Source organism: Capra hircus, chromosome 3 (assembly GCF_001704415.2).
Source record: "Capra hircus breed San Clemente chromosome 3, ASM170441v1, whole genome shotgun sequence".
In the NCBI taxonomy this organism is placed as follows: Eukaryota; Metazoa; Chordata; class Mammalia; order Artiodactyla; family Bovidae; genus Capra; species Capra hircus.
The window spans coordinates 17,132,889-17,158,080 of record NC_030810.1 but is presented as its reverse complement, the minus strand read 5'-3'; the positions used below and the strand labels follow the sequence as shown (position 1 = coordinate 17,158,080).

Sequence of the window (25,192 nt, the reverse complement as noted above, 5' to 3'; positions counted from 1 at the left end):
ATGGGGTCGCACAGAGCTGGACACGACTGAAGCGACTCAGCAGCAGCAGCAGCAAGACTATCTTTAAGTCTAAGGCACTCTATGTTCTAAAGAGAAACTAGAAAATAATTAAAGAACCAAAGCTGCAAAACTGAAACTTTTAATGAATAAAAGTTTGATGGGAAATAGAATACCCATAGTCTCAAAGCGCCTCCCCACAGAGAGTTATTAATTGCAAAGGGAACTGTAAGAAATTGATAGCGGAGAAATCCGACAGGCAGTACCGTACCCAAAGTAAATATAACAAAAGGGTATCCTTTTTTGTTCTGATACAATGCACTGAGAAGGATATAGCATCACTTCTACAGTATCCTTGCCAAAATTATGTAATCTAAATTATATTGTGAGGAGACATGAGAAAAACCCAAAGTGAGGGACATTCTTGAAAACAAATGCTTTGTACTCTTCAAAGAGAGCAAAACCATGAACAACAAATAATGAGGAACGGTCGCAGATTCAAGGAGCTTTAGAGATACGGCAGTTAAATGCAATGTATGGTCCTGGATTGGACCTTGGACTAGGGGAAAAAATGCCTTCTGCTATAGAGTGGGACAATTGGAGAAATTTGAATAAGAGCTATAGATTATAGTACTATGTTAATATTAATTTCCTGATTTTGAGACTTGTACTGTCACAAAAAGATGTCACTATTTTTAGCAAACATATGGAAATATTTGGGGTTAAAGGAGTATTAGGTCTCCAACTCACTCCCAGGGTTCAGGAAAAAAGTATGTATGTATGTGTGTAGAGCAAGAGTGAGAGAGACTGATAAAACTGAATATGGTACCATGTTAACATTTGGAGAAGTAAAAGTATATGGAGAATCTTTATACTATTTTGCAACTTTTCTGTAAATCTGAAATTATTTCAAAGTAAAAAGTTTTTTTAAAAGAGAGGGAGAGAAAGTCCCATCATCAGGATAGTGATCTGGATCTCTGGCTTTATATTATATTCTTCTCATTTCCTTTCATTCTTTATGTTAAGTTTTCTGATGAGATTTTGATAGACAAGATCCTTCAGTTGTATATTGTGATGAAAATGCATCTTGCTGACAAGGTCCCACAAACAAAGCTGAGATGTAGGCTGTGCCAACATATTACCCTACTGGCTGGACCTTTCTCTCCCTAGGTCACATATTATTTGATCTGTGCCCCAGTTCCTCAGCAACTTACTCTGTGATTTCAGAGTAACAACTTCAGATAGGATAAAGTAGGCCTTGATTTAGTCATCTACCTCACACATTGCATTAAAATATAAATCAACATATTTCAACCATTGTGTTCAAGCCTTTAGTCCTTCCTACAATTTTAATCAACATAAGAGAGTAACGGAGGGTGGGAATTTTTAACCAGGAGTTGGTGATAACCTAATAAGTAGGACTCTGGAAATTACATAGCTGGCAACCTCTCTGTTTAGTGCTGCACTGACCCTAATCTGGCAGTACCATTTTTGTATTTGGGGAGTTTACTAGAGTTGGGACATTACACCATTTTCCTAATTCTAAGTTCAGTATAATTGGAAAAGATGCTTTTTTTTTTTAAGATTATCTAAATTTATTTATTTATTTTTTAAACTGCTGTTTTTTTTTTTCATTTCACATATGATATTATACATCTTTCAACGCCATTCTCCCAAATCATCCCACCCTCGCCCTCTCCCACAGAGTCCAAAAGACTGTTCTATATGTCTGTGTCTCTTTTGCTGTCTTGCATACAGGGTTATTGTTACCATCTTTCTAAATTCCATATATATGCCTTAGTATACTGTATTGGTGTTTTTCTTTCTGGCTTACTTCACTCTGTATAAGAGGCTCCAGTTTCATCCACCTCATGAGAACTGATTGAAATGTATTCTTTTTAATGGCTGAGTAACACTCCATTGTGCATATGTACCACAGCTTTCTTATCCATTTGTCTGCTGATGGACATTTGGTTGCTTCCATGTCCTGGCTATTATAAACAGTGCTGTGATGAACATTGGGGTACACGTGTCTCTTTCAGTTCTGGTTTCCTTGGTGTGTATGCCCAGCAGTGGGATTGCTGGGTCATAAGGCAGTTCTATTTCCAGTTTTTTAAGGAATCTCCACACTGTTCTCCATAGTGGCTGCACTAGTTTGCATTCCCACCAACAGTGTAAGAGGGTTCCCTTTTCTCCACACCCTCTCCAGCATTTATTGCTTGTAGACTTTTGGATCGCAGCCGTTCTGACTGGCGTGAAATGGTACCTCATTGTGGTTTTGATTTGCATTTCTCTGATAATGAGTGATGTTGAGCAAGAAAAGATGCTTTAAGTTTTTAAAGTTGAAGACATTTTAGTAAACCTGTTTGTTTTTGCTTTTTTTTAATTGTGATAAAATATATAAAACATAAACTTTTAAAACTTTTAAAACATATTAAAACTTATAAACTTTTAAAACTATTAAAACTTATAAAATTTTAAAATATATAAAATTTACCATCTTAACCATTTTTAAGTGTACAGTTCAATAGTATTAAATATATCCACATTGTTGTGCAACCATGACCACCATCCAACCCCATAACTCTCTTCATCTTGTAAAACAAACTCTGTACTTATTAAACAACAACTCTCCAATTCTTACCTCCCCACAGATCCTGGCAACTACCATTCTACTTTCTGTCTTTATGATTTTTGACTACTCTAAGTACCTCATATAAGTGAAATCAAATAGTTATCAGTCTTTTTCTGACTGGCTTATTTCACTTAGCATAATGCCCTCAAGGTTCATCCGTGTTGTAGCATACTGCAGAATTTCCTTCTTTTTAAGGCTGAACAATATTTCATTATATGTATATACCATGTTTTGCTTAATCATTCATTCACAGATGGACACTTAGGTTGCTTCCACATTTTAGCTATTGTGAACAATGCTGCTTTCAACATGTACGTACAAATATCAGTCTAAGTCTTTCTTTTGCATATTTATCCAGAAGCAGAATTTCTGGGCTATATGACAGTTCTGTTTTTAAGTTCAGCTTTTACATAATATTAGGGCTTTCCTGGTGGCTCAGACAGTAAAGAATCCGCCTGCAATGCGGGAGACCTGGGTTTGATCCCTGGGTTAGAAGATCCCCTGGAGGAGGGCATGGCAACCCACTCCAATATTCCTGCCTGGAGAATTCCACGGACAGAGAAGCCTGGTGGACTACAGTCCATGGGATCACAAAGGGACGGACACGACTGAACGACTAAGTACAGCACAGCATGTACTCTAAAAACTAAGCCATTGGGAAGCTTCCTTAAACTAAAAAATTCATAGGTTAATCCTAAGAGTAAGGTCCTGGCTGAAGTTTGAATATTTACCCTGAAATACAGCTTGACTTATAACCCACACCATGTGGCAATTTGTTCTATAATAATAAAAGAAACTCCGATTTCCAACTCATCTCTTACTGAAATTAGTTTCCTTTTATGTCATCTTCATAAAGACATGTCATACATAGAACATCTAAATACTTAATAATTCAATCTCACCTTTGTTTCTAATTCAGAATTCTCTTTTTGTAGCAGGTCATATGCTATTAAAAATTGGTCTCTGTCTTCTGCTGCACCTGGAAGACTTTGAATTTCATGATAAAGGCATATAAGTTCTGACTTTGATTTTTGCAATTCCTGATTAAGAAATGACAATATTTAGTAGAACAAAACAAGGCTTTCCATAGAAAATGTATACTACTGCTAAAAAGGAATCTTTGAAATGATTCTGACAACTTTTTTGCTTTACATATTTTAATTTATACTCTGGCAGACAAATTCCTTTCTCTATTATAGTTAAAGAAAAGATTCCTTAAGTCAAAAATTAAGCATTCTTTTTCTAAATTTGTCTTTCTCTTTTAATCTTCTTCCTGCTAAAAAAACAGAACCAAAAACCACCCAGAAATTTAACATGAGGAAGCTCAAAGAGCGAAGGCAAGTGAGCCCAAGAGAGAGCTCAAGGCTCCTTCTCATAGGGGGCCTATGTCTGGGTACTGGGGTCTCTACTCAGAGCTTGGCAGTACAAGCTGGTACAGAATTAGGTAGTTTCAGAAGCTGGCAGCAACCGGCCCAGAGCGGGTTTCTATACAGGGACAACCCAAACAGGGCCAGGGTGTGTAAGAAGTGGTGTTTACTGGTCTTGTTAAAGAGCTCTTCTCCACAGGCATCAGGGAACTGGGCTCCATAGGGCCTCTAGGAGGCCAAGTCTAAGGCCCCAGCTCTGCACTAGGTGCCCAGGCAGCGGGAAGCAGTCCTGGACCAGCCATGGCTATGAAGGGTCACGTGCCATTAGCATTCTTAATATCTATCATTGATAGCTTCAAAGACTAGGCTTCTATTTATCCCCACTTTATACACTTTAAGGTGTGCAGAGATAAATTCTTCAGCAATTCCTGCACTTGTTATATTACCTGCTTTAAAATGTATTCTTTTACAGTTACGCTTTTATAGATCAGGTGCTATGTCGTTCCCCCTTAACCTTATGACAACCCCATGAGGTAGGGTTATTGAACCTGAGGCTCAGAGAATGTAAATGATCTGCCTAAATTCACATAGCCAGGAAGTGATAAAGCTGGGATTCAAACTGACTGACTTCAAACACCGCTCTTCACGACAAATTATGCTGCCTTACTTAATGCATATTCAGTGACTTAACTAGAGATTCCTCTAATCCTCTGATTTTTTTCCATATTCATGAGAGAAAACACTTTAGTTAGATGTAGATTCTTATTAAATTTCTGTATTGATGACATAGAATATGCAGCATTTGATTGGTGGATGACAGGGCCCGAGAGCCAGGCTGTGGTGTAGCTTCCTATAAAAGGATCAGATAACATAAAATTTACTTTATGGTGCTTCCCAGGTGGTGCTAGTGGTAAAGAACCTGGCTGCCAATGCAGGAGACATAGAGAAACAGGTTTGATCCCTGAGTTGGGAAGATCCCCTGGAGAAGGGCATGGCAATCCATTCCAGTATTCTTGCTGGAAAATCCCATGGACAGAGGAGCCTGGCAAGCTACTGTCCATAGGGTCACAAAATATCAGACATGACTGAAGCAACTTAGCACAAAGCATGCAATACTTGTTACTATTCCCAAAGGCTTGAGATCAGAAAGGGAGGAAAGCGTTGATGAGGAGAGAAGGTAGGGAGTGGCCATCCAAAACCACAGTAAGAGGGCAAGTGCTATCAGTGTCCTACCTCATTCCATGGAAAATTCCTATCGGTCATCAGCATGAGATTTAGGGTACTGTGCTAGCTCTCACCCACCCTGCAAACTGATTGCCACCATCCTCTGAATTAATGATCTAGACTTCCATGAACTCACTTCCAAGTCTCTCTTCCAAATATAGGCTGGTATGTCTCCTGATAGACCTTTCCAAGATGGTATTATCAGCAGTTAAAAGGAAAGACAAGTCAGGGACTCTACAACCATCATAATAGTCAAATCCCTTCTACTTAAAGGACTCTTTTTGGCTAGTGCTGGAACTCAGCCTGGAAAAACAACAGTCACCCTATTATTCCTAATATAAATAATATTCTATAGCTATAATTTATTTTAAAATAAAAATAAATAATATGAAATCTCTAAATTACAAATGCAAAAAGAGGAAAATAACATCCTAAATGGCAAAATACCTCACTTTCAACTTCCAAAGTTCTCTGCTCAGTATTAAGATTAGATGTCAAATGCTCTTTTCTTTCTGTCTCTTCTGACAACTCACTTTCAAATATTTCAATTTTTTCTTGGCTCATTTTCAATATCTGCAAAAGTATTTTAGATAATTAATTCTATATATTCAATACAATAATCATGTATCTTATAAATTTTGACAATACTTTTCTGCCTAACTCAGTTATAAAGTCATATGGGGAGAGATGAGCCTGGCAAAACTAGATCATGGTACCATAGCTCATAAGATGGGTTTTTCTCTCTAAGCCTCTTTTTCTCAGCTGTAAAATGGAACTAATACCTGTCCTATGTACATTATAGCCATAAGAGCAGGAGTCATCCTTACAATTTCAATATAATAGTTTATTCTAAACACAGTTTTAAAGGGCTCCTTCCTGAATGACTAATCCTGGAAGGTTTTCTATAACCAATGATCACCATCATAGGATGTAAACTTACCATTCTTTTTGCCTATTTTGGGGACTTCTCTCGTAGTTCAGTCGGTAAAGAATCTGTCTGCAGTGAAGGAGACCAGGGTTTGATCCCTGGGTGAAGAAGATCTCCTAGAGAAGGAAATGGCAAGCCACTCCAGTATCCTTGCCTGGAAAATCCCATGGACAGAGGAGCCCACCAGGGCTGCAGTCCATGGCGTTGCAGAGTCAGGCACAACTGAGCAACTAACACTTCATCTATTTTCAGTAATTCTTAAGCATCCTTATAGAGTCTGCCTCATCTGTATTACAAAATGTAACTGAAAATGATCTTTTAATTTCTTACATCATTCAAATCTTGCACTTTCACTGTCTCTTGACCGTTCATACTGGTTTCTCATCTCTTTCTATCTGATAATTCAGGCCCCAAGAGGGAAATCTTAATCCAAATAAACCATCAGCTAAAATATATACATATATTTGCTATTTTTTAAAAATGCTGAAAAGATAAACTACATTTCTTAAGAATCTCTTCCAGAGGCTACAGCCTTGAAACCTTCCCTACCAGCAATTCCATCTTTTATCTGGTCTTGGATCTTTTGGAGAGTTGCTTTAAGATATATTTCAGTCCTTGCTCTGTTTGGCAACTTAACCAAAGGGAACAAGCACTATTAGAAAAACATACTACAGAATCCTAATGATTCTGAATTAATCAAGTTGATAATTTACCTTATTTTCTTAACTTTTATTTTTTGTCAAACTTTAAACTTTTTATTTTGTTTTGGGGTATAGCCAATTAACAATGTTGTGGTAGTTTCAAGTGAACAGTGAAGAGACTCAGCCATACATATATGTGTATCCATTTTCTCCCTAACCCTTCTCCCATCCAGGATGTCACATAACATTGAGCAGACTTCCATGTGCTATACAACAGGTCCTTGCTGGTCATCCATTTTGAGTTTAGCAGTGTGTATGTGACCTTCCCAAACTCCCTAATTATTCCTGTAAGTGCTGACTGGCCCAGTAATAGAATTAAATGCAAAGGAGGTTTATGAGTATTTAGATGTAATTTAGAAACAGGAGACACCAACATTGATATTACTTATTAGTGCTATTCAGAATTAGATTTCAACAGAAACTTCAATTTGAACTTTTAAATTCAGAGATAAAAATATTCCTTTGCTAGGCTGAAGAAAGGAAATAATTGATTTTTATCTAATCAAATTTTGGGGAAAGTATCCTGGAGTTTGCTTATATTCCCAGGTTCATAACTTACTGAAAGACTATATTAACTTAACCTACAGATTTAAAAAAATCCATTAGTTCAGTAAAGTTGGTTATCAATAATTTATCTTCCTCATGTTAAATATTAATAAAGTAGAAATGTTAATAGAAATTCCACATTGATGATTTGGGAGAAATGGGGAATGCTACTGGAAAAATGGATACTGAAACCTAAGTGTAGCTTTTACATATCCTCCTACCTAGCAGTATGAACTAAAGACCTACTAAAGAATCATGTTGACTTCCTAGCAGGAACACACAAGCATACAGGAAAGAAAATATTTTATCCCCAGGTCAGCTTCTCCATGTTCATCAGCTGTCATCTGCACTGATTAATGTTTCTGCACATCCACACATGACATACTGATGCATTCAACACTCAAGAGTCTACTTAGCCCCGCCCACACCTGAGATGACCGAGTGCCAAGTGCAGAAAATGTTTTCAACTCTTAAATATGAATGCTCCGCCCATTTCTTTTGTTTTCTCCATACAAGAATGCCGTGTACTTAAATGCTACAACTTCCAAGAGAGAGCTTTTCAAAATGACATATACTTGAAATTTACCATAATCTGTGGCATACTAAATACAGCCATACATTTAGGTGATTTATGTATTTCATGAGACTGATGATCAAAGCTTAAAGCAGAAAAACACAGGAAAGGGACCACAATCCTGTGAGAAACAAGCAATGGACATAGCGATCTCTAGGCAACTGAAGGGAGCCTACCTCATCTGTCAGCCAGCAGTAAGCAAAGAGGAGAATGATCAGACTTCTAGAGGATCAACCTCACTGGCACAGGGTAGCTGCCAACAACTCCGGAGAACCGCGTAACAGCTCAGAATCTTCCACTGGCAGTGTTCTACTATCTGAAGTGTTCAGTTCAGTTCAGTTCAGTCGCTGAGGTGTGTCCGACTCCTTCAGACCTCATGAATCGCAGCACGCCAGGCCTCCCTGTCCATCACCAACTCCCGGAGTCCACCCAAACCCATGTGCATGGAGTCATCTGAAGGGTGGGGGCCATCTAACACTCTGAGCCAGACTGTGCCTCCCAGGCACCGTATGACAAGAGTGACTGCTATCCCCCACCCTCCACCCCCAGCAAGTGCTTGTGCCATGCTCTCCTCTCTCATGGGCACAGTCAAAGGAGATGGCGGATGCAGGCGCTGCAGAGAATAAAATGCTGCCAGGTCATCACCTCCAGACAGGGACGTGCTCAGTGCTGGGTGTGCTGTAGATCCCGCGCATTATAATATGCTCCCTCTATGAATCCTCATGAGAGTTCGTATGATGTAGAAAATGGTCTCTAAGGCCAGACAGACCTGGATCAATTCCTGGTTGTGCCTCTTACATTATCAAGTTCCTCTACTCAAGTATGAAACAGAACATACCTACTTACCTTGGGGAGGGCTGTTATAAGGATTCAGTTCAGTTCAGTCACTCAGTCGTGTCCGACTCTTTGTGACCCCATGAATTGCAGCATGCCAGGCCTCCCTGTCCATCACCAACTCCTGGACTTCACTCAGACTCACGTTCATCGAGTCCGTGATGCCATCCAGCCATCTCATCCTGGGTCGACCCTTCTCCTGCCCCCAATCCCTCCCAGCATCAGAGTCTTTTCCAATGAGTCAACTCTTCGCATGAGGTGGCCAAAGTATTGGAGTTTCAGCTTTAGCATCTGTCCTTCCAAAGAATACCTAGGACTGATCTCCTTTAGAATGGACTGGTTGGATCTCCTTGCAGTCCAAGGGACTCTCAAGAGTCTTCTCCAACACCACAGTTCCAAAGCATCAATTCTTCGGTGCTCAGCCTTCTTCACAGTCCAACTCTCACATCCATACATGACCACAGGAAAAACCATAGCCTTGACTAGACAGACCTTAGTCGGCAAAGTAACGTCTCTGCTTTTGAATATGCTATCTAGGTTGGTCATAAATGTTCTTCCAAGGAGTAAGTGCCTTTTAATTTCATGGCTGCAGTCACCATCTGCAGTGATTCTGGAGCCCCCCAAAATAAAGTCTGACACTGTTTCCACTAAAACAAGATCACGCACGTGACCGATGTGATAAATACATCATGACTACTTTTTATTCCTGCCAGATACCTAGCATATCTTCCATTTTAAGCATCTTCTGGGACATCCCTGGTGGTCCAGTGGCTAAGACTTCATGCTCCCAATGCAGGGGGCCAGGTTTAGTCCTTGGTCAGGGAACTAGATCCCACATACTGCAAGTAAGAGTTCACATGCTGCAACTAAGCATTTTCTTTGAGAATATGCATACTAGTAGCACTAAGACAGCCTATTTAATGGTAAATCTGTCTGCATGTAAAAATGGATAAAGAACACAGTCATATATGGAGGAGTCTGACTTAAGGGAGTGCTTTTCTAAATTATTTGTCCTTTTGAAGTTACAGGGCTTCTCGCTTCCTTTTCTCTTCAGAAGAATTCTTATGGAAAACTTCAGAGTACCCACAAATGGAGGCGTCTCTGGCTGATGCGGAGGTAGAAGACCTAGAGATGTGCACCTAAGAACAGCAAGAATCTCTGAAACACAGTTTAGAAACTATAGTGGCAAAAAAAAGAGCTTTGTAGTCAGTTGAAATCTGAAATCCTGACTTCTACATTTGTGCATCTGTGATCTTGGTTTCCTCATCTGTAAAGCTAGGTGAACGATACATAAGCTCTCCAAAGGCCATCTAACCTTAAGCTAATTATGTCAACTCCCCCACTCACAATGAAGTCAATGAAATGTTATAGATACTCAAATATTAGTCTGTATCCTTTTACTTACTTTTTGTAAGACACAGAAAATAAGTAGCTATTAAGTTCAGTTCAGTCGCTCAGTCCTGTCCAACTCTTTGCGACCCCATGATTCGCAGCACGCCAGGCCTCCCTGTCCATCACCAACTCCCAGAGTTCACTCAGACTCACGTCCATCGAGTCAGTGATGCCATCCAGCCATCTCATCCTCTGTTGTCCCCTTCTCCTCTTGCCCCCAATCCCTCCCAGCATCAGAGTCTTTTCCAATGAGTCAACTCTTCACATGAGGTGGCCAAAGTACTGGAGTTTCAGCTGTAGCATCTGTCCTTCCAAAGAAATCCCAGAGCTGATCTCCTTTAGAATGGACTGGTTGGATCTCCTTGCAGTCCAAGGGACTCTTAAGAGTCTTCTCCAACACCACAGTTCAAAAGCATCAATTCTTCGGTGCTCACCTTTCTTCACAGTCCAACTCTCACATCCATACATCACCACAGGAAAAACCATAGCCTTGACTAGATGGACCTTTGTTGGCAAAGTAACGTCTCTGCTTTTTAATATGCTATCTAGGTTGGTCATAACTTTTCTTCCAAGGAGTAAGTGTCTTTTAATTTCATGGCTGCAATCACCATCTGCAGTGATTTTGGAGCCCCCCAAAATAAAGTCTGACACTGTTTCCACTGTTTCCCCATCTATGTCCCATGAAGTGATAGGACCAGATGCCATGATCTTCGTTTTCAGAATGTTGAGCTTTAAGCCAACTTTTTCGCTCTCCTCTTTCACTTTCATCAAGAGGCTTTTTAGATCCTCTTCACTTTCTGCCATAAGGGGGGTGTCATCTGCATATCTGAGGTGATTGATATTTCTCCCGGCAATCTTGATTCCAGCTTGTGCTTCTTCCAGCCCAGCATTTCTCATGATGTGCTCTGCATATAAGTTAAATAAGCAGGGTGACAGTATACAACCTTGATGTACTCCTTTTCCAATTTGGAACCAGTCTGTTGTTCCATGTCCGGTTCTAACTGTTGCTTCTTGACCTGCATATAGGTTTCTTAAGAGGCAGATCAGGTGGTCTGGTATTCCCATCTCTTTCAGAATTTTCCAGTTTATTGTGATCCACACAGTCAAAGGCTTTGGCATAGTCAATAAAGCAGAAATAGATGTTTTTCTGGAACTCTTTTGCTTTTTCCAATCCAGCCGATGTTGGGAATTTGATCTCTGGTTTCTCTGCCTTTTCTAAAACTAGCTTGAACATCTGGAATTTCATAGTTCACTTATTGCTGAGGCCTGGCTTGGAGAATTTTGAGCATCACTTTACTAGCATGTGAGATGAGTGCAATTGTGCAGTAGTTTGAGCATACTTTGGCATTGCCTTTCTTCGGGATTGGAATGAAAACTGACCTTTTCCAGTCCTGTGGCCACTGCTGAGTTTTCCAAATTTGCTGGCATATTGAGTGCAGCACTCTCACAGTACCATCTTTCAGGATTTGAAATAGCTCCATTGGAATTCCATCACCTCCACTAGCTTTGTTCATAGTGATGTTTTATAAGGCCCACATGACTTCACATTCTAGGATGTCTGGCTCTAGGTGAGTGATCACACCATCATGATTATCTTGGTCATGAAGATCTTTTTTTGTATAGTTCTTCTGTGTATTCTTGCCACCTCTTCTTAATATCTTCTGCTTCTGTTAGGTCCAGACCATTTCTGTCCTTTATCGAGCCCATCTTTGCATGAAATGTTCCCTTGGTGTCTCTAATTTTCTTGAAGAGATCTCTAGTCTTTCCCATTCTGTTCTTTTCCACTATTTCTTTGCATTGATCATTGAGGAAGGCTTTCTTATCTCTTCTTGCTATTCTTTGGAACTCTGCATTCAGATGCTTGTATCTTTCCTTTTCTCCTTTGCTTTTCACTTCTCTTCCTTTCACAGCTATTTGTAAGGCCTCTTCAGACAGCCATTTTGCTTTTTTGCATTTCTTTTCCATGGGGATGGTCTTGATCCGTGTCTCCTGTACAATGTCACGAACCTCATTCCATAGTTCATCAGGCACTCTATCTATCAGATCTGGGCTCTTAAATCTATCTCTCACTTCCACTGTATAATCATAAGGGATTTGATTTAGGTCATACCTGAATGGTCTAGCGGTTTTCCCTACTTTCTTCAATTTAAGTCTGAATTTGGCAATAAGGAGCTCATGATCTGAGCCACAGTCAGCTCCCAGTCTTGTTTTTGTGGACTGTATAGAGTGTCTCCATCTTTGGCTGCAAAGAATATAATCAATCTGATTTGGGTGTTGACCATCTGGTGATGTCCATGTGTAGAGTCTTCTCTTGTGTTGTTGGAAGAGGGTGTTTGCTATGACCAGTGCATTTTCTTGGCAAAACTCTATTAGTCTTTGCCCTGCTTCATTCCGCATTCCAAGGCCAAATTTGCCTGTTACTCCAGGTGTTTCTGGACTTCCTACTTTTGCATTCCAGTCCCCTGTAATGAAAAGGACATCTTTTTTGGGTGTTAGTTCTAAAAGGTCTTGTAGGTCTTCACAGAACTGTTCAACTTCAGCTTTTTCAGTGTTACTGGTTGGGGCATAGACTTAGATTACCATGATATTGAATGGTCTGCCTTGGAGATGAACAGAGATCATTCTGTCATTTTTGAGACTGCATCCAAGTACTGCATTTCAGACTCTTCTGTTGACCATGATGGCTACTCCATTTCTTCTAAGGGATTCCTGCCTGCAGTAGTAGACATAATGATCATCTGAGTTAAATTCACCCATTCCAGTCCATTTTAGTTCACTGATTCCTAGAATGTCGACATTCACTCTTGCCATCTCCTGTTTGACCCCTTCCAATTTGCCTTGATTCATGGACCTGACATTCCAGGGTCCTATGCAATATTGCTCTTTACAGCATCAGACCTTGCTTCTATTACCAGTCACATCCACAGCGGGGTATGGGTTTTGCTTTGGCTCCATCCCTTCATTCTTTCTAGAGTTATTTCTCCACTGATCTCCAGTAGCATATTGGGCACCTACTGACCTGGGGAGTTCCTCTTCCAGTATCCTATCATTTTGCCTTTTCATACTGTTCATGGGGTTCTCAAGGCAAGAATACTGAAGTGGTTTGCCATTCCCTTCTCCAATGGACCACACTGTGTCAGTAGCTATAGGTCAGGATAATTGCATGAGACACTGAGTACCTGGCTTCTTCCCTGGCAGCTCAGCTGGTAAAGAATCTGCCTGCAATGCAGGAGACCCCAGTTTGATTCCTGGGTTGGGAAGATCCCCTGGAGAAGGGATAGCCTACCCACTCCAGTATTCTTGGGCTTCCTTGCTGGCTCAGACAGTAAAGAATCCACCTGTAATGTGGGAGACCTGAGTTCAGTCCCTGGGCTGAGAAGATCCCCTGGAGAAGGTAAAGGCTAGCAACTCCAGTATTCTTGCCTGGAGAATTCCATAGACAGAGGAGACTGGCAGGCTACAGTTCATGGGGTTGCAAAGAGTCAGACACAACTGAGCAACTTTCCCTTTCCCAAGACCTGTCTGAAAGCTGAAGATCCATGACAAGGAAAGCATGGCACTAGGTCAAAATCTGGAAATGAGCTCAAGGAAAAGTGCTGCTGTTCTCTAACTACTGATTACAGTACTCAGTTCACTTCATTCCCCTGCTAAGACCCTTGACTTAACACTTACCGATATCACCACTATCCAGCTACTAAACAGAATCAAGGAAGCTTGAGGTTTTTTTCTTCATGAAAGATTAAGAGAGAACTTTGAAAGCAAAAATCTATTTATAGTTACATCCTCTTTCCTCAGAAAGTGACTTTAAAAATCATTTAAGTATAACTGACTACTTATTTCTTAAGTAACTTCTCTAATTTTAGAGACCTTCTACTTTATAGAGAAGAAGCATTTACTTACAGTGTTCCTCAGTGTCCCTTCCCAGTTGGCTCTATGTGGGATGAAGTAGGTGAGAGCATCAGTGAGAGTCAATATAAAGCTTTATTATTTTAGAAACCCACACATATTTCAAGCCTTAATGACAAGGAAAAGAAAACTGGTTTCTATCATAGCCTAGAGAATTGAGATTAGACAGAAAAAATTTTCCAATACTTTAGGGAGAAAAACTGTATGATCTTCTTTTTGGAACATTTTAAAAAATAAGATAGATTCTCATTTATCCAGAATGTCATAGACAACGTCTATCATAGAGGAAGGTAGATTAACCAATGATTCTACAAGGGTCTTCTCTATAAAGAATTCTACGAGACAGGGGGCCACAAGGTATCATGTCTCACTTCAAGAAAGAACATGCCACGTTCTTTCCAGGCGGCCTCCAGTGACTGACTGAGCATAGTGAGAATAATAAAGCCTGGCCATTCTGGCCGGTGTGGGACCTCTACAGGTTACCATTGCGCCAGAGCCCCCTGTTGGCCTGGGTCAGACTTCTCAGGGCCGTGTCTTAGGCTCTTCATAACCGGTTTCCCCTCTTTTTCTCTTTTCTTGAACAGATGTGAGAACGATATCATGACCTGAAGGTTTTGCCTGCCCATGTCTACCCCTTCCTTTTATCCTTCACAGGTATCACCCCTGTGAAGGACAACTCTTATAATTCTAAGTTCATCTTGGTGTTGCTAGAGCAGCCTCCTTCAGGTTGATTTATGAATGATGGAACAAGGAATGGGCCACAAACATGGTCACCATTAAATACAAAAGAAAGTGATGATTCGATTAAAGACTTAAATATAAATATCCAACAAGCTCAGTGAGCTGCAAGAGGGATAAACTCAAAGAGACCCACCCTGAGACACAGGAGAATAAAACTACTAAAAGACAAAGACAGAAATAATCTTTAAAGCACGGCAAGACAGAGTGACTCGTCATATACAGTGGATCCTCAGTGAGATTATCAGCAGATTTCTCATTAGAAGCTTTAGTGACCAGAAGGCAGTGGGCTGATACATTCAAAATGTTGAAAGAAAAAAACCTGTCAACTAAGAATCCCACATCCAGCAAAACTGTCTTTTCAAGAGTGAGGAAGAAATGAAGACATTCACAGATCAACAAAAGTTGAGAGACCGTGCTACCACTAGACCTGCCCTATGAGAAACCCTAAAGGGACTCGTATAGAGTGAAATAAAAGGATACTAGACAGTCACTCAAAGCCATATGAAAAGATAAAGATCTCAGTAGAGGTAAATATATGCGCAATTATAAAAGCTAGTATTACTGTAACAATGGCTTGAAACACCACATTTTGTTTTTTACATGATTTAAAAGATTAATACATCATATTAAAATTATATATGCTATGACACTGATGAAATTTGAAGACCTCATGCTAATTGAAATAAGAAAGTCACAAAAAAACATTGTATGATTCCACTTAAATGAGGTACTCAGAGTAGTCAAAACCATAGAGAAAGAAAGTAGAATGGTGGTTGCCAAGGCTGGGAGGGAAGGAGAGAATAAGGAGTGTTAGGGAAATTAAATAAATAGTCTTGTTTAGGCTTCAGAGACAAAGCAGAGAAGGCCTCTGACCTTGCTTCTAACCTGCCTGGACACTGCCCTGACTGGGAATGACTGCCTGCTGTGAGTGCAAAACTTGATGAGATGGCGGAAGAATCTTGAGATTGTTGAGCCCCTGAAGGGGGCCTGGCTAACCAAGCCCCAGGCTTCAGTTCAGTTCAGTTCAGTTCAGTCACTCAGTCATGTCTGACTCTTTGAGACCCCATGGACTGCAGCACGCCAGGCTTTCCGGTCCATCACCACCTCTTGGAGCTTACTCAAACTCATGTCCATTGAGTCAGTGAAACCATCCAACCATCTCATCCCAGGGTTAGCAACATCCAAGTTTTACAAAACAAAACAAACAGCATTAACAGGAAACCAGGCTTGCAATTTGGTCACAGATTGATGATGATACCAGTTTGCATCCGTCCTGGGATTATAAGTGGGAACCCTGAACTGCAATCTCTGAAGACTCACCCACGGAGCCAACATGCTGCCTGGGACCCTTTCCCAACTGGGACTCCAGATGTGCTGTCACACGGGACTTCCCAGCGCTGTTTCAGTCTGGATGTGGGTCAAAACCCACTTTGTTGATGTATTCTCTGCTCTTTCTATTTCCCTTTTCTGTTAATGTTAGTATGTTGAAAGTAAGCTAGATAATTCTCTAACATATATCTGTATTATTTATTTGTATATAATGAGTGGTTTATTTTGTTAACAAATCCTCTGAGATGAAAGTGCAAACTTTCGGCAAAAAAGGAGTTATTGTTTAATGGGTACAGAGTTTCAGTTTTGCAAGATGAAGAAAGTTTTAGAGGTGGATGGTGGTGAAGGGTGAAAAACAATATGAAGGTGCTTAATATCACTGAACTGTACACTTAAAAATCATTAACAAGGTAAATTTTCTGTTATATGTACTTTACTACGGTAAAAAAAAATAGAAAAAAAAAAGTAAAACAAAGACTTTTGGAGACAATCAGAAAGTTTATCACTATATCTGCACTAGAAGAAATGTTAATCAATATTCTTTGGGCTGAAGAAGTATGGTACCAGATGGAAATGTGGACCTGTGCAAGGTAATGATGAGCTCAAGAAATGGCCAGTAAGCATAAGAAAATACACTCAGTATCATTAGTCATTCAGGAGATGCAAATCAAAACTATACTGAGATATTACTTCCTACCCATTAAGATGGCTATAATAAAAGAGACAAAATGTAACAAGTGTTGGTAAGACATGGAGAAACTGGAGCATTTATACACTGCTGAAGGGAATGTTAGATGGTACAACTGCTTTGGAAAATAGTCTGGCAGTTCTACAAAAAGTTAAATATAGAATTAATATATGACACAGCATTTCCACTCCTATGTACATACTGAAGAAAAATGAAAACTTGTTCACAGAAAAATTTGTACATGAATGTCCATACCAGCATTATTCATCACAAAGTGGAAGACAATCTGACCATTTCTTATAAAATTAAACATGCACTTGCTCTGTGATTCAGTAATTCCACTGCTAGATATTTATCTGAGAGGGAAAAAACAGACTGGTATGTGAATACTAGTAGCAGCTTTTTCATAATAGCTGAAAACAACCTGATTATTTATTAACCAATGGCTAGATAAACAACGCATAGTATATCTATATATATACAGGAATGTTACTCAGCAGCTTAAAAATGAACTGCTGATACAGGAAACAACATGGATAAATCTCAAAAGCATTATTGTATTAATAAGTGAAAGAAGCCAAACACAAGAGTATATACTAGATGATTCTATTTATTTAAAATTCTAGAAATGGTATGGTCATAGAAAGTGGTGGAGTGGGAGGCACTGATAGCAAAAGGTGGGGGAACGTTTTAGGTTAACGAATATGTTATTTTCTTGATTGCAATGGTTGTGGTTATACAGATGTATGCCTTTATCAAAGCTCATTGAACTCAACTCTTAAAATATGTATTTTATACTGTATTAAATATTTGGTGAAATTAATTTTATAAAAGAAACAAATTAAGTTTTAAATATTTGAAAAATGCTCAGTCTCACTACCATTAGATGATTGAAACGAAAACTACACTGAGATACCCATTCTCATTTGCAATTGGTAAAGATTTCATAAACATTTGCATGTTAGCTAAATGCAAATATTTGACAATATATTCAGTTAGTGAATCTCTGCGAAACTATCTTTCTCATACACTTCTGAGGGGAAAGGAAAATGATGCAATTTCCACTGAGCAGTATCTGGCAACACTGACCAAAATTACTGATGCATCTACTCTCTAACCTTATAATCCCATTTTTGTGACTCTATCCTACAGAAACACCTGTATAAATATGCAGAAGACTAAGAAATAACTCGAGTGCCCATCAACAGGAGACTGGTTAAATAAATTGTAGTACATCCACACAAGAGAATGCTAGCTGCTCTAAACAATGAGAGAGATCTCTTTGTATGATATGGAAGGATCTCCAGAGGCATTTTAGTAAAAAAAGAAAGAAAAAAGAAAAGGAAGGAAAGGAGGAAATCTGAATAAATATTCAAAATGCTTCTATATGAATAAAGGTATGTATATCTTTATTCATTAAGTCAACTTTAAATCAGAGTGCCACCATTCTGGGTTGCCTGGGAGAAATTCTGGTAAACAATCCTGAAATCTTGCCTGGAAATTCCTTCTTCTCTTCCTTCCTCATTTTCTTTCCTCCCTCCGCCACCCTCCCTCCCTCATTCTTTTCTTCCTCCACCTTCTTTCCTTCCTACCCTTTCTCCTTTCCTTCCTTCCTACAAAATGCATTATTACCTGGGAAAGAGTTTTGGAAGACAAGAACAACACTGGCTCCTTGGGTAGGGCATCAAGAAATCCGGTGGCTATAATTTCCTTGATACTGAGGAGGTGGGGGGTATAGGGCCCAGGGAGTTACAGTGAAAAAGACAAGTTCCAGGGAAGGAGATCCCTCAGCAACAAGGAACATTACTCATCTTAGGCGTACAAGAGAAAAGGCTGTAGCAAACCATCTCTCTGAGCTGAAAGTCTGAAACCACCCTCTCTATGACACACTGGCTCTTGCTACAATCTGCCTTGTGTTTGATCATTTTGCCCACCACTTCAGAGGCTGACTGTGCTGAAAAGACTGGAAGCTGTACACACTGGAGCCTAAACCATATTTCTCTCTGATATGTGGTTCCCACTACCCACTCCACTACCACTGGTTGATTCTATAAAGCAACTTCATTTTGACGATTAAAAATGCCCATATTGGTTGTATTTTTGTAAGATTCTTTTTTTCTTTAACAAAACCCATTATATTTTTCATATTAATCATTCCCTGTGGGGGCAAAGTGAATAGAAACATATCCTATCCTCTGTACTCAAATTTCTTTCTCCACACTCTGGCAAGGCAATAGGAAAAGGCAGGCAAGAAAAGAGAAGCACATGCTCAGCAGCCAGTGCTCTGGTGCACTCTGTAAAATGCAGCTCACTTCAAAAGGAGAAGTCAGAAACAACAGAACTTTACTACCTCTACTTTCTGTTCAGCACCCACAGTTTTTCCGGGAGAGTGGTTTCCGAGACGCTTATTCCCTTGAGCTTCACACGTTCCTCTTTTAAGTCGTTCAACCTGAAATACAAAAGCATTTTTTTTTTTCTAGGTACAAATAATTTTTTTTTTCCTTCTTCTTTTTTTTTTATTTTTTTATTTTATTTTTTTTTTTAAATTTTAAAATCTTTAATTCTTACATGCGTTCCCAAACATGAACCCCCCTCCCACCTCCCTCCCCACAACATCTCTCTGGGTCATCCCCATGCACCTGCCCCAAGCAAGCTGCACCCTACGTCAGACATGGACTGGCGATTCAATTCTTACATGACAGTATACATGTTAGAATTCCCATTCTCCCAAATCATCCCACCCTCTCCCTCTCCCTCTGAGTCCAAAAGTCCGTTATACACATCTGTGTCTTTTTTCCTGTCTTGCATACAGGGTCGTCATTGCCATCTTCCTAAATTCCATATATATGTGTTAGTATACTGTATTGGTGTTTTTCTTTCTGGCTTACTTCACTCTGTATAATTGGCTCCAGTTTCATCCATCTCATCAGAACTGATTCAAATGAATTCTTTTTAACGGCTGAGTAATACTCCATTGTGTATATGTACCACAGCTTTCTTATCCATTCATCTGCTGATGGACATCTAGGTTGTTTCCATGTCCTGGCTATTATAAACAGTGCTGCGATGAACATTGGGGTACATGTGTCTCTTTCAATTCTGGTTTCCTCGGTGTGTATGCCCAGAAGTGGGATTGCTGGGTCATAAGGTAGTTCTATTTGCAATTTTTTAAGGAATCTCCACACTGTTCTCCATAGTGGCTGTACTAGTTTGCATTCCCACCAACAGTGTAGGAGGGTTCCCTTTTCTCCACACCCTCTCCAGCATTTATTGCTTGCAGATTTTTGGATCGCAGCCATTCTGACTGGTGTGAAGTGGTACCTCATTGTGGTTTTGATTTGCATTTCTCTAATAATGAGTGATGTTGAGCATCTTTTCATGTGTTTGTTAGCCATCCATATGTCTTCTTCAAAAGCATTTTAAATACACAGTCGGGGGAGGGGTTGCTTTATTTTAAAAATATACAGGTTATACATGAATACATTCTTTGTGTGAAAAATTTAAACAACATATAGGTATATAGAGTAAAAAATGATCTTTTCCTTCACATAACTTTGTGCCACAATTTCATTTCCCTTTCCAGAAGTAACAATGTTTCGGATATACCCTTCCTGAACTTTATCTCACAGGCATGTATGTGTGTTGCTGTGCAGTCACCCAGTCATGTCTAATTCTTTGCGTGTGTGTATATATATATACATAGCTTTTTGGAGGGAGGTGGTTTCCCTGGTAGCTCAGATGGTAAAGAATCTGCCTGTAATGTAGGAGACCGAGGTTCAATCCCTGGGTTGGGAAGATCCCCTGGAGAAGGGAATGGCTACCCACTCTAGTATTCTTGCCTGGAGAATTCTATGGACAGAGGAGCCTGACAGGCTACAGTCCATGGGGCTGAGAAAGAGATGGACATGACTGAGCAAACATATATAAATATATATGTGAAGTGAAGTCGCTTAGTCGTGTCCGACTCTTTGCGACCCCATGGACTGTAGTCTACTATGCTCCTCCGTCCATGGGATTTTCCAGGCAACAGTACTGGAGTGGGTTGCCATTTCCTTTTCCAGAGGATCTTCCTGACCCAGGGATCGAACCCAGGTCTCCTGCACTGTAGGCAGACGCTTTACCATCTGAGCCACCAGGGAAGTCCAAATATATATGTATATATATGTAAAACATACACAAACATGTTTAAAATACATTGAATATATTTTATCAGTATTATATGTACAAATTTATAGAGATTTAGACAACTTGAACAATGTTTATTTATTCTTATGATTGCATTTTAAAATTATGATAAAATATACATAACACAAAATTTACCATTTAAACCATTTTTAAGTATATAGTTGAGAAGCACTAAGCATATTCACATTATTATGTAACCATCACCACCATCCATCTCCAGAATTGTTCTCATCTTGCAAAACTGAAGCTCTAATCATTAAGCAATAACTCCTCATCCTGCCCTTCCCCACAGCCCCTAGAAACCACTATTCTACTTTCTATCTCTGTGATTTTTGACTACTTTAGGTACCTCATATAAGTGGAATTATGCACTATTTGTCTTTGTGTGACTTGTTTAAGTAGTCTAATGGCTTCAAGTTTCACCTATGCTGTAACATATGTTAAAATATCTTTCCTTTTTAAGGCCCTATTTTATATATATATATATATATATATACACACACACACAAACACACAGATATACACCATACTTTGTTTATCCATTCATCTGTCAATGGACACTTAAGTTGCTTCAACTTTTTGGCTATGAATATGAGTGAATAAATCTCCGATCAAGTGTCTGCTTTCAATTCTTTTGGGTATATAACCAGAAGGAGAATTGCTGGTAACTCTGTGTTTACTTTTTAAAGGGAGTACATACCGTTTTCGAGTGTGTCTGTACCATTTTACATTCTTAACAACAATATACAAAGGGTTCTAATTCCTCAACATCCTCATCAACATTTGTTATTTTTTATTGTTTTGATAATAGCCATCCTAATGAATAACTACTCATTCTTGCAACAAAATTTCTTGAGCACTTAAGAGTGTGTGTCAGGCATTGTATTAGATACCAGAGAGATGATTGCGAAATGAATAGAACTAGAATTGGAATGACAGAACACTCGAGTGCTCTTGCCTGGAGAATCCCAGGGACGGGGGAGCCTGGTGGGCTGCTATCTATGGGGTTGCACAGAGTCGGACATGACTGAAGCGACTTAGCAGCAGCAGCAGCAGCAGCAGCATAGTATATTTAGAACCTGGAAGTGCATATTAAAAATGATTCAAAAACATAATACAACTAAGTGTTTAGTATTAACAAACTCAAACTTTGGTAAATGCGAAAAGTATAAACTATTATCTAAATTCTTATTAAAAAGTAAAGATCCTATTGAAGCACAAGAGCAATAACATCACTGTTCAGCATATGTGGTTGAAATGTATGAAGCAGAAATACTGACACAAAGCGTCCAGGTCAAAGTATAGCATCTACCTGCCATGTTATAGCCACCAGAATCAGACTTCACTAATGACCAATGGATGATGTGTCATCCATCTAGGCTGCTCTGACTGCTGTTAGTCTATACACATTTAGATTAACTCTAGGAACAAATTTAATTAAACAACTTACCTCTTCTCCAAGTACTTTTTTTTCCAAGTCAAGTGATCGAACCCGACTTCTTAGAGCCAGAATTTCCTCATCCAGTCTCTGATTATGTTCCTTTGCTTTCTGTAGGTCAACTGAGTCTAAAACAAAGAAAATGCAATTGATTCAATTGGACTGAGGTTTTTTCAAATTAATGAATTTATTTTTGGCTGCACTAGGTCTTCGACATTGTGCGTGGTATTTCTCTAGCTGCTGGGAGCGGGTCCTGCTCTTTGCTGAGGTGTGCAGGCGTGTCAGTGCAGTGGCGTCTCTTGTGAAGCACAGCCTCAGTAGTTGTGGCTCACGGGCTTAGATCCCCACAGCATGTGCAAGTCTCCTGGACAGGGATCCAGCCTGTGTCCCCTGTATTGGCAGGTAGATTCTTAACTACTGGACAACCAAAGAAGTCCATGGATCAAAGTTTTAATTTGGGGGCATTAAGTCTAAAACCTGAGGAAGTGCTATTTCCTGCTGTTCTTGCCAGTTCTACCATGTCTCTGCACATGTGATTCACTGCAAAGAAGAGCTGCTAGACTGTCAAGTTCAGCCCTAGAATGTTGTACCAACTCATGAAACAGAACAGAATGTTTTGTCAATTCTCATGCCAGTCTAATGAGCTGGCCTTTTTCAGAGTAGTGTTTCCAGCAATAGAGGTTCTTCCAGGACCTGGAATTTTAAAACAATTGAACCTGCCTTCTAAAACCTAAATGACCAAGAAAATCATCTTCCTGGGCTCCTGTGGTCCCATCTCTCTTACATGCGTGTATGATCAGACGCTTCAGTTATGTCCAACTCTTTGTGACCGTATGGACTGTAGCCCGCTAGACTCCTCTGTCCATGGGATTCTCCAGACAAGAGTACAGAAGCGGGTTGCCAAGCCCAGGGAGATCTTCCCTCCCAGGGAAGATCCTTGAGGGGATCTTCCCAGCCCAGGGATCGAACCCGCAGCTTTTACATCTCCTGCATTGGCAGGTGGGTTCTTTACCACAAGCTCCACCTGGGAAGTCTCTCTTACACACCTCATGTATTCCGTGCTACTTCTCTTGCATTTGTTAACAGTCAGACCCCCATATACAGCTGATGCACTGAGCTAGGAGCAATGAACAGTGTCCAAGTGAAATCAGATTAATCCACCAAAATCATCTTTCTCCTGTAGCACCTCTGCCTGTAGGCCACTCTCACCTCAGCACCTCATGTTGAGATCTGCTTTTCCTAGCACTCATCAAAGTTTCGATAGTATAAACTTGTTGCTGGTAATTTTCTTGGATCAGCAGCTGTTTCTTTTTTTCACTTATGTTTCTCCTATTTTTTTTTATACTGCTGTAAAGTTTCCTTTGTCTTCCTTCTTCATTGCCTGTTTGGTTTTTAACTCGTATTAATTTTTCTTTCTTAATTTTTTGGTTTCCCTTGCTATTCCCCTTCTCCTTAGCATATGAATTTTTAACTTGAAAAATGCTGAAAACATGCCAAAAAGAAAAAAAATAATTCACAATCCATATACATATATGGAAGGCAAGATTTGTTCTAACTTTTGCATATGCAGTTTAAAAATATTTGAACAATGCTAGACAATACTGTCAGCAAATTTACTGCCTGTGAATACATCATGGATATCTTTACAAGATAGTATACCTAAAGTCATTTTCCATTTATTTGGAATGATTTTTTAATTGAGGTATAATTTATATACAATATAGCAAACATATTAAGTGTTCAGTTTAATGAATTTTGAAAATTTTATATACTTGTGAACTTGCCTTCAAAAAGATACAGAACAGTTTCATCAAACCATAATATATCCTCAAATCCTTTTCAGTCATTTCTCCACTCCCACCCACCCCTACAGCCACTTTCTGGCTTCTGTCACAGAGACTATTAATAGTTTTTTTGCTCATTCTTGGTTTTCATATAAATTAAATCTTACAATACACATATGTTTGTTTCAGGCTACTTTCACTCAATATCTACAGTATTTGGGGGATTCACCGCTATTTTATTGATAATTTGTTCCTTTTGCGTCCATCTTATTAATATACCTTGATTTGTTAATGCAGTACCTCATTTCGTTCTGCATAGTAAGCAACTGTCCAAATTGCCATTTCAATGTCACTTTCCCCCTACTGATGAAGATTTAGGTTTGCTGCCAATGCTTATTCTTATAAACAGTTATACAAGGATTTTCCTTGTTCATCAGTCTCTAAGTCCTTATGACTTTATTTCCCCAAAAATAATTCCCTAGAAAGAAATGACATAGCTGGATCAGAAGACATGCACATTTAAAAAATTTGACAGAGCCTGCCAAATTATTCTTCAGAAAGATTGTACAAAGCTGTATTTTCACAATGGCATTGTCTATTTCTCTATACTATATATTACCAGTATTTTTAACTTTCATAAATTTAAAAAATACAGTTTTACATACGTCACTAAAATTAGTACTGTTCTGCTTATCACAAATGGAATATAGGCTTTTTGTTTCTTTAAAACATCAAGCTAGGGCTTCCCTGGTGGCTCACTGGTAAAGAATACGCCTGCCAATGCAAGAGACATGAATTCTATCCCTGATCCAGGAAAATCCCACATGCCGCAGAGCAACTAGGCCTGAGCACCACAACAATTGAGCCTGTGCTCTAGTGCCTGGGAGCTGCAACTACTGAAGCCCAGGTACCCTAAAGCCCAT

General features: G+C 39.4%; 1 protein-coding gene across 2 annotated transcripts in view; it reads right to left on the bottom strand.

The window, feature by feature from the left end:
* The window catches only part of PPCS (phosphopantothenoylcysteine synthetase), a 140,863-nt gene that overhangs the window by 66,335 nt on the left and 49,336 nt on the right, over positions 1 to 25,192 (bottom strand). For both annotated transcript variants that reach the window (XM_018042652.1, XM_005678607.3), the window contains exons 8-9: positions 22,498 to 22,613; positions 19,213 to 19,311 (exon numbers count right to left, since the gene is read on the bottom strand). In XM_018042652.1, coding sequence (XP_017898141.1) covers positions 19,213 to 19,311; positions 22,498 to 22,613 — 215 coding nt within the window. The remainder of the gene's footprint in view (positions 1 to 19,212; positions 19,312 to 22,497; positions 22,614 to 25,192) is intronic.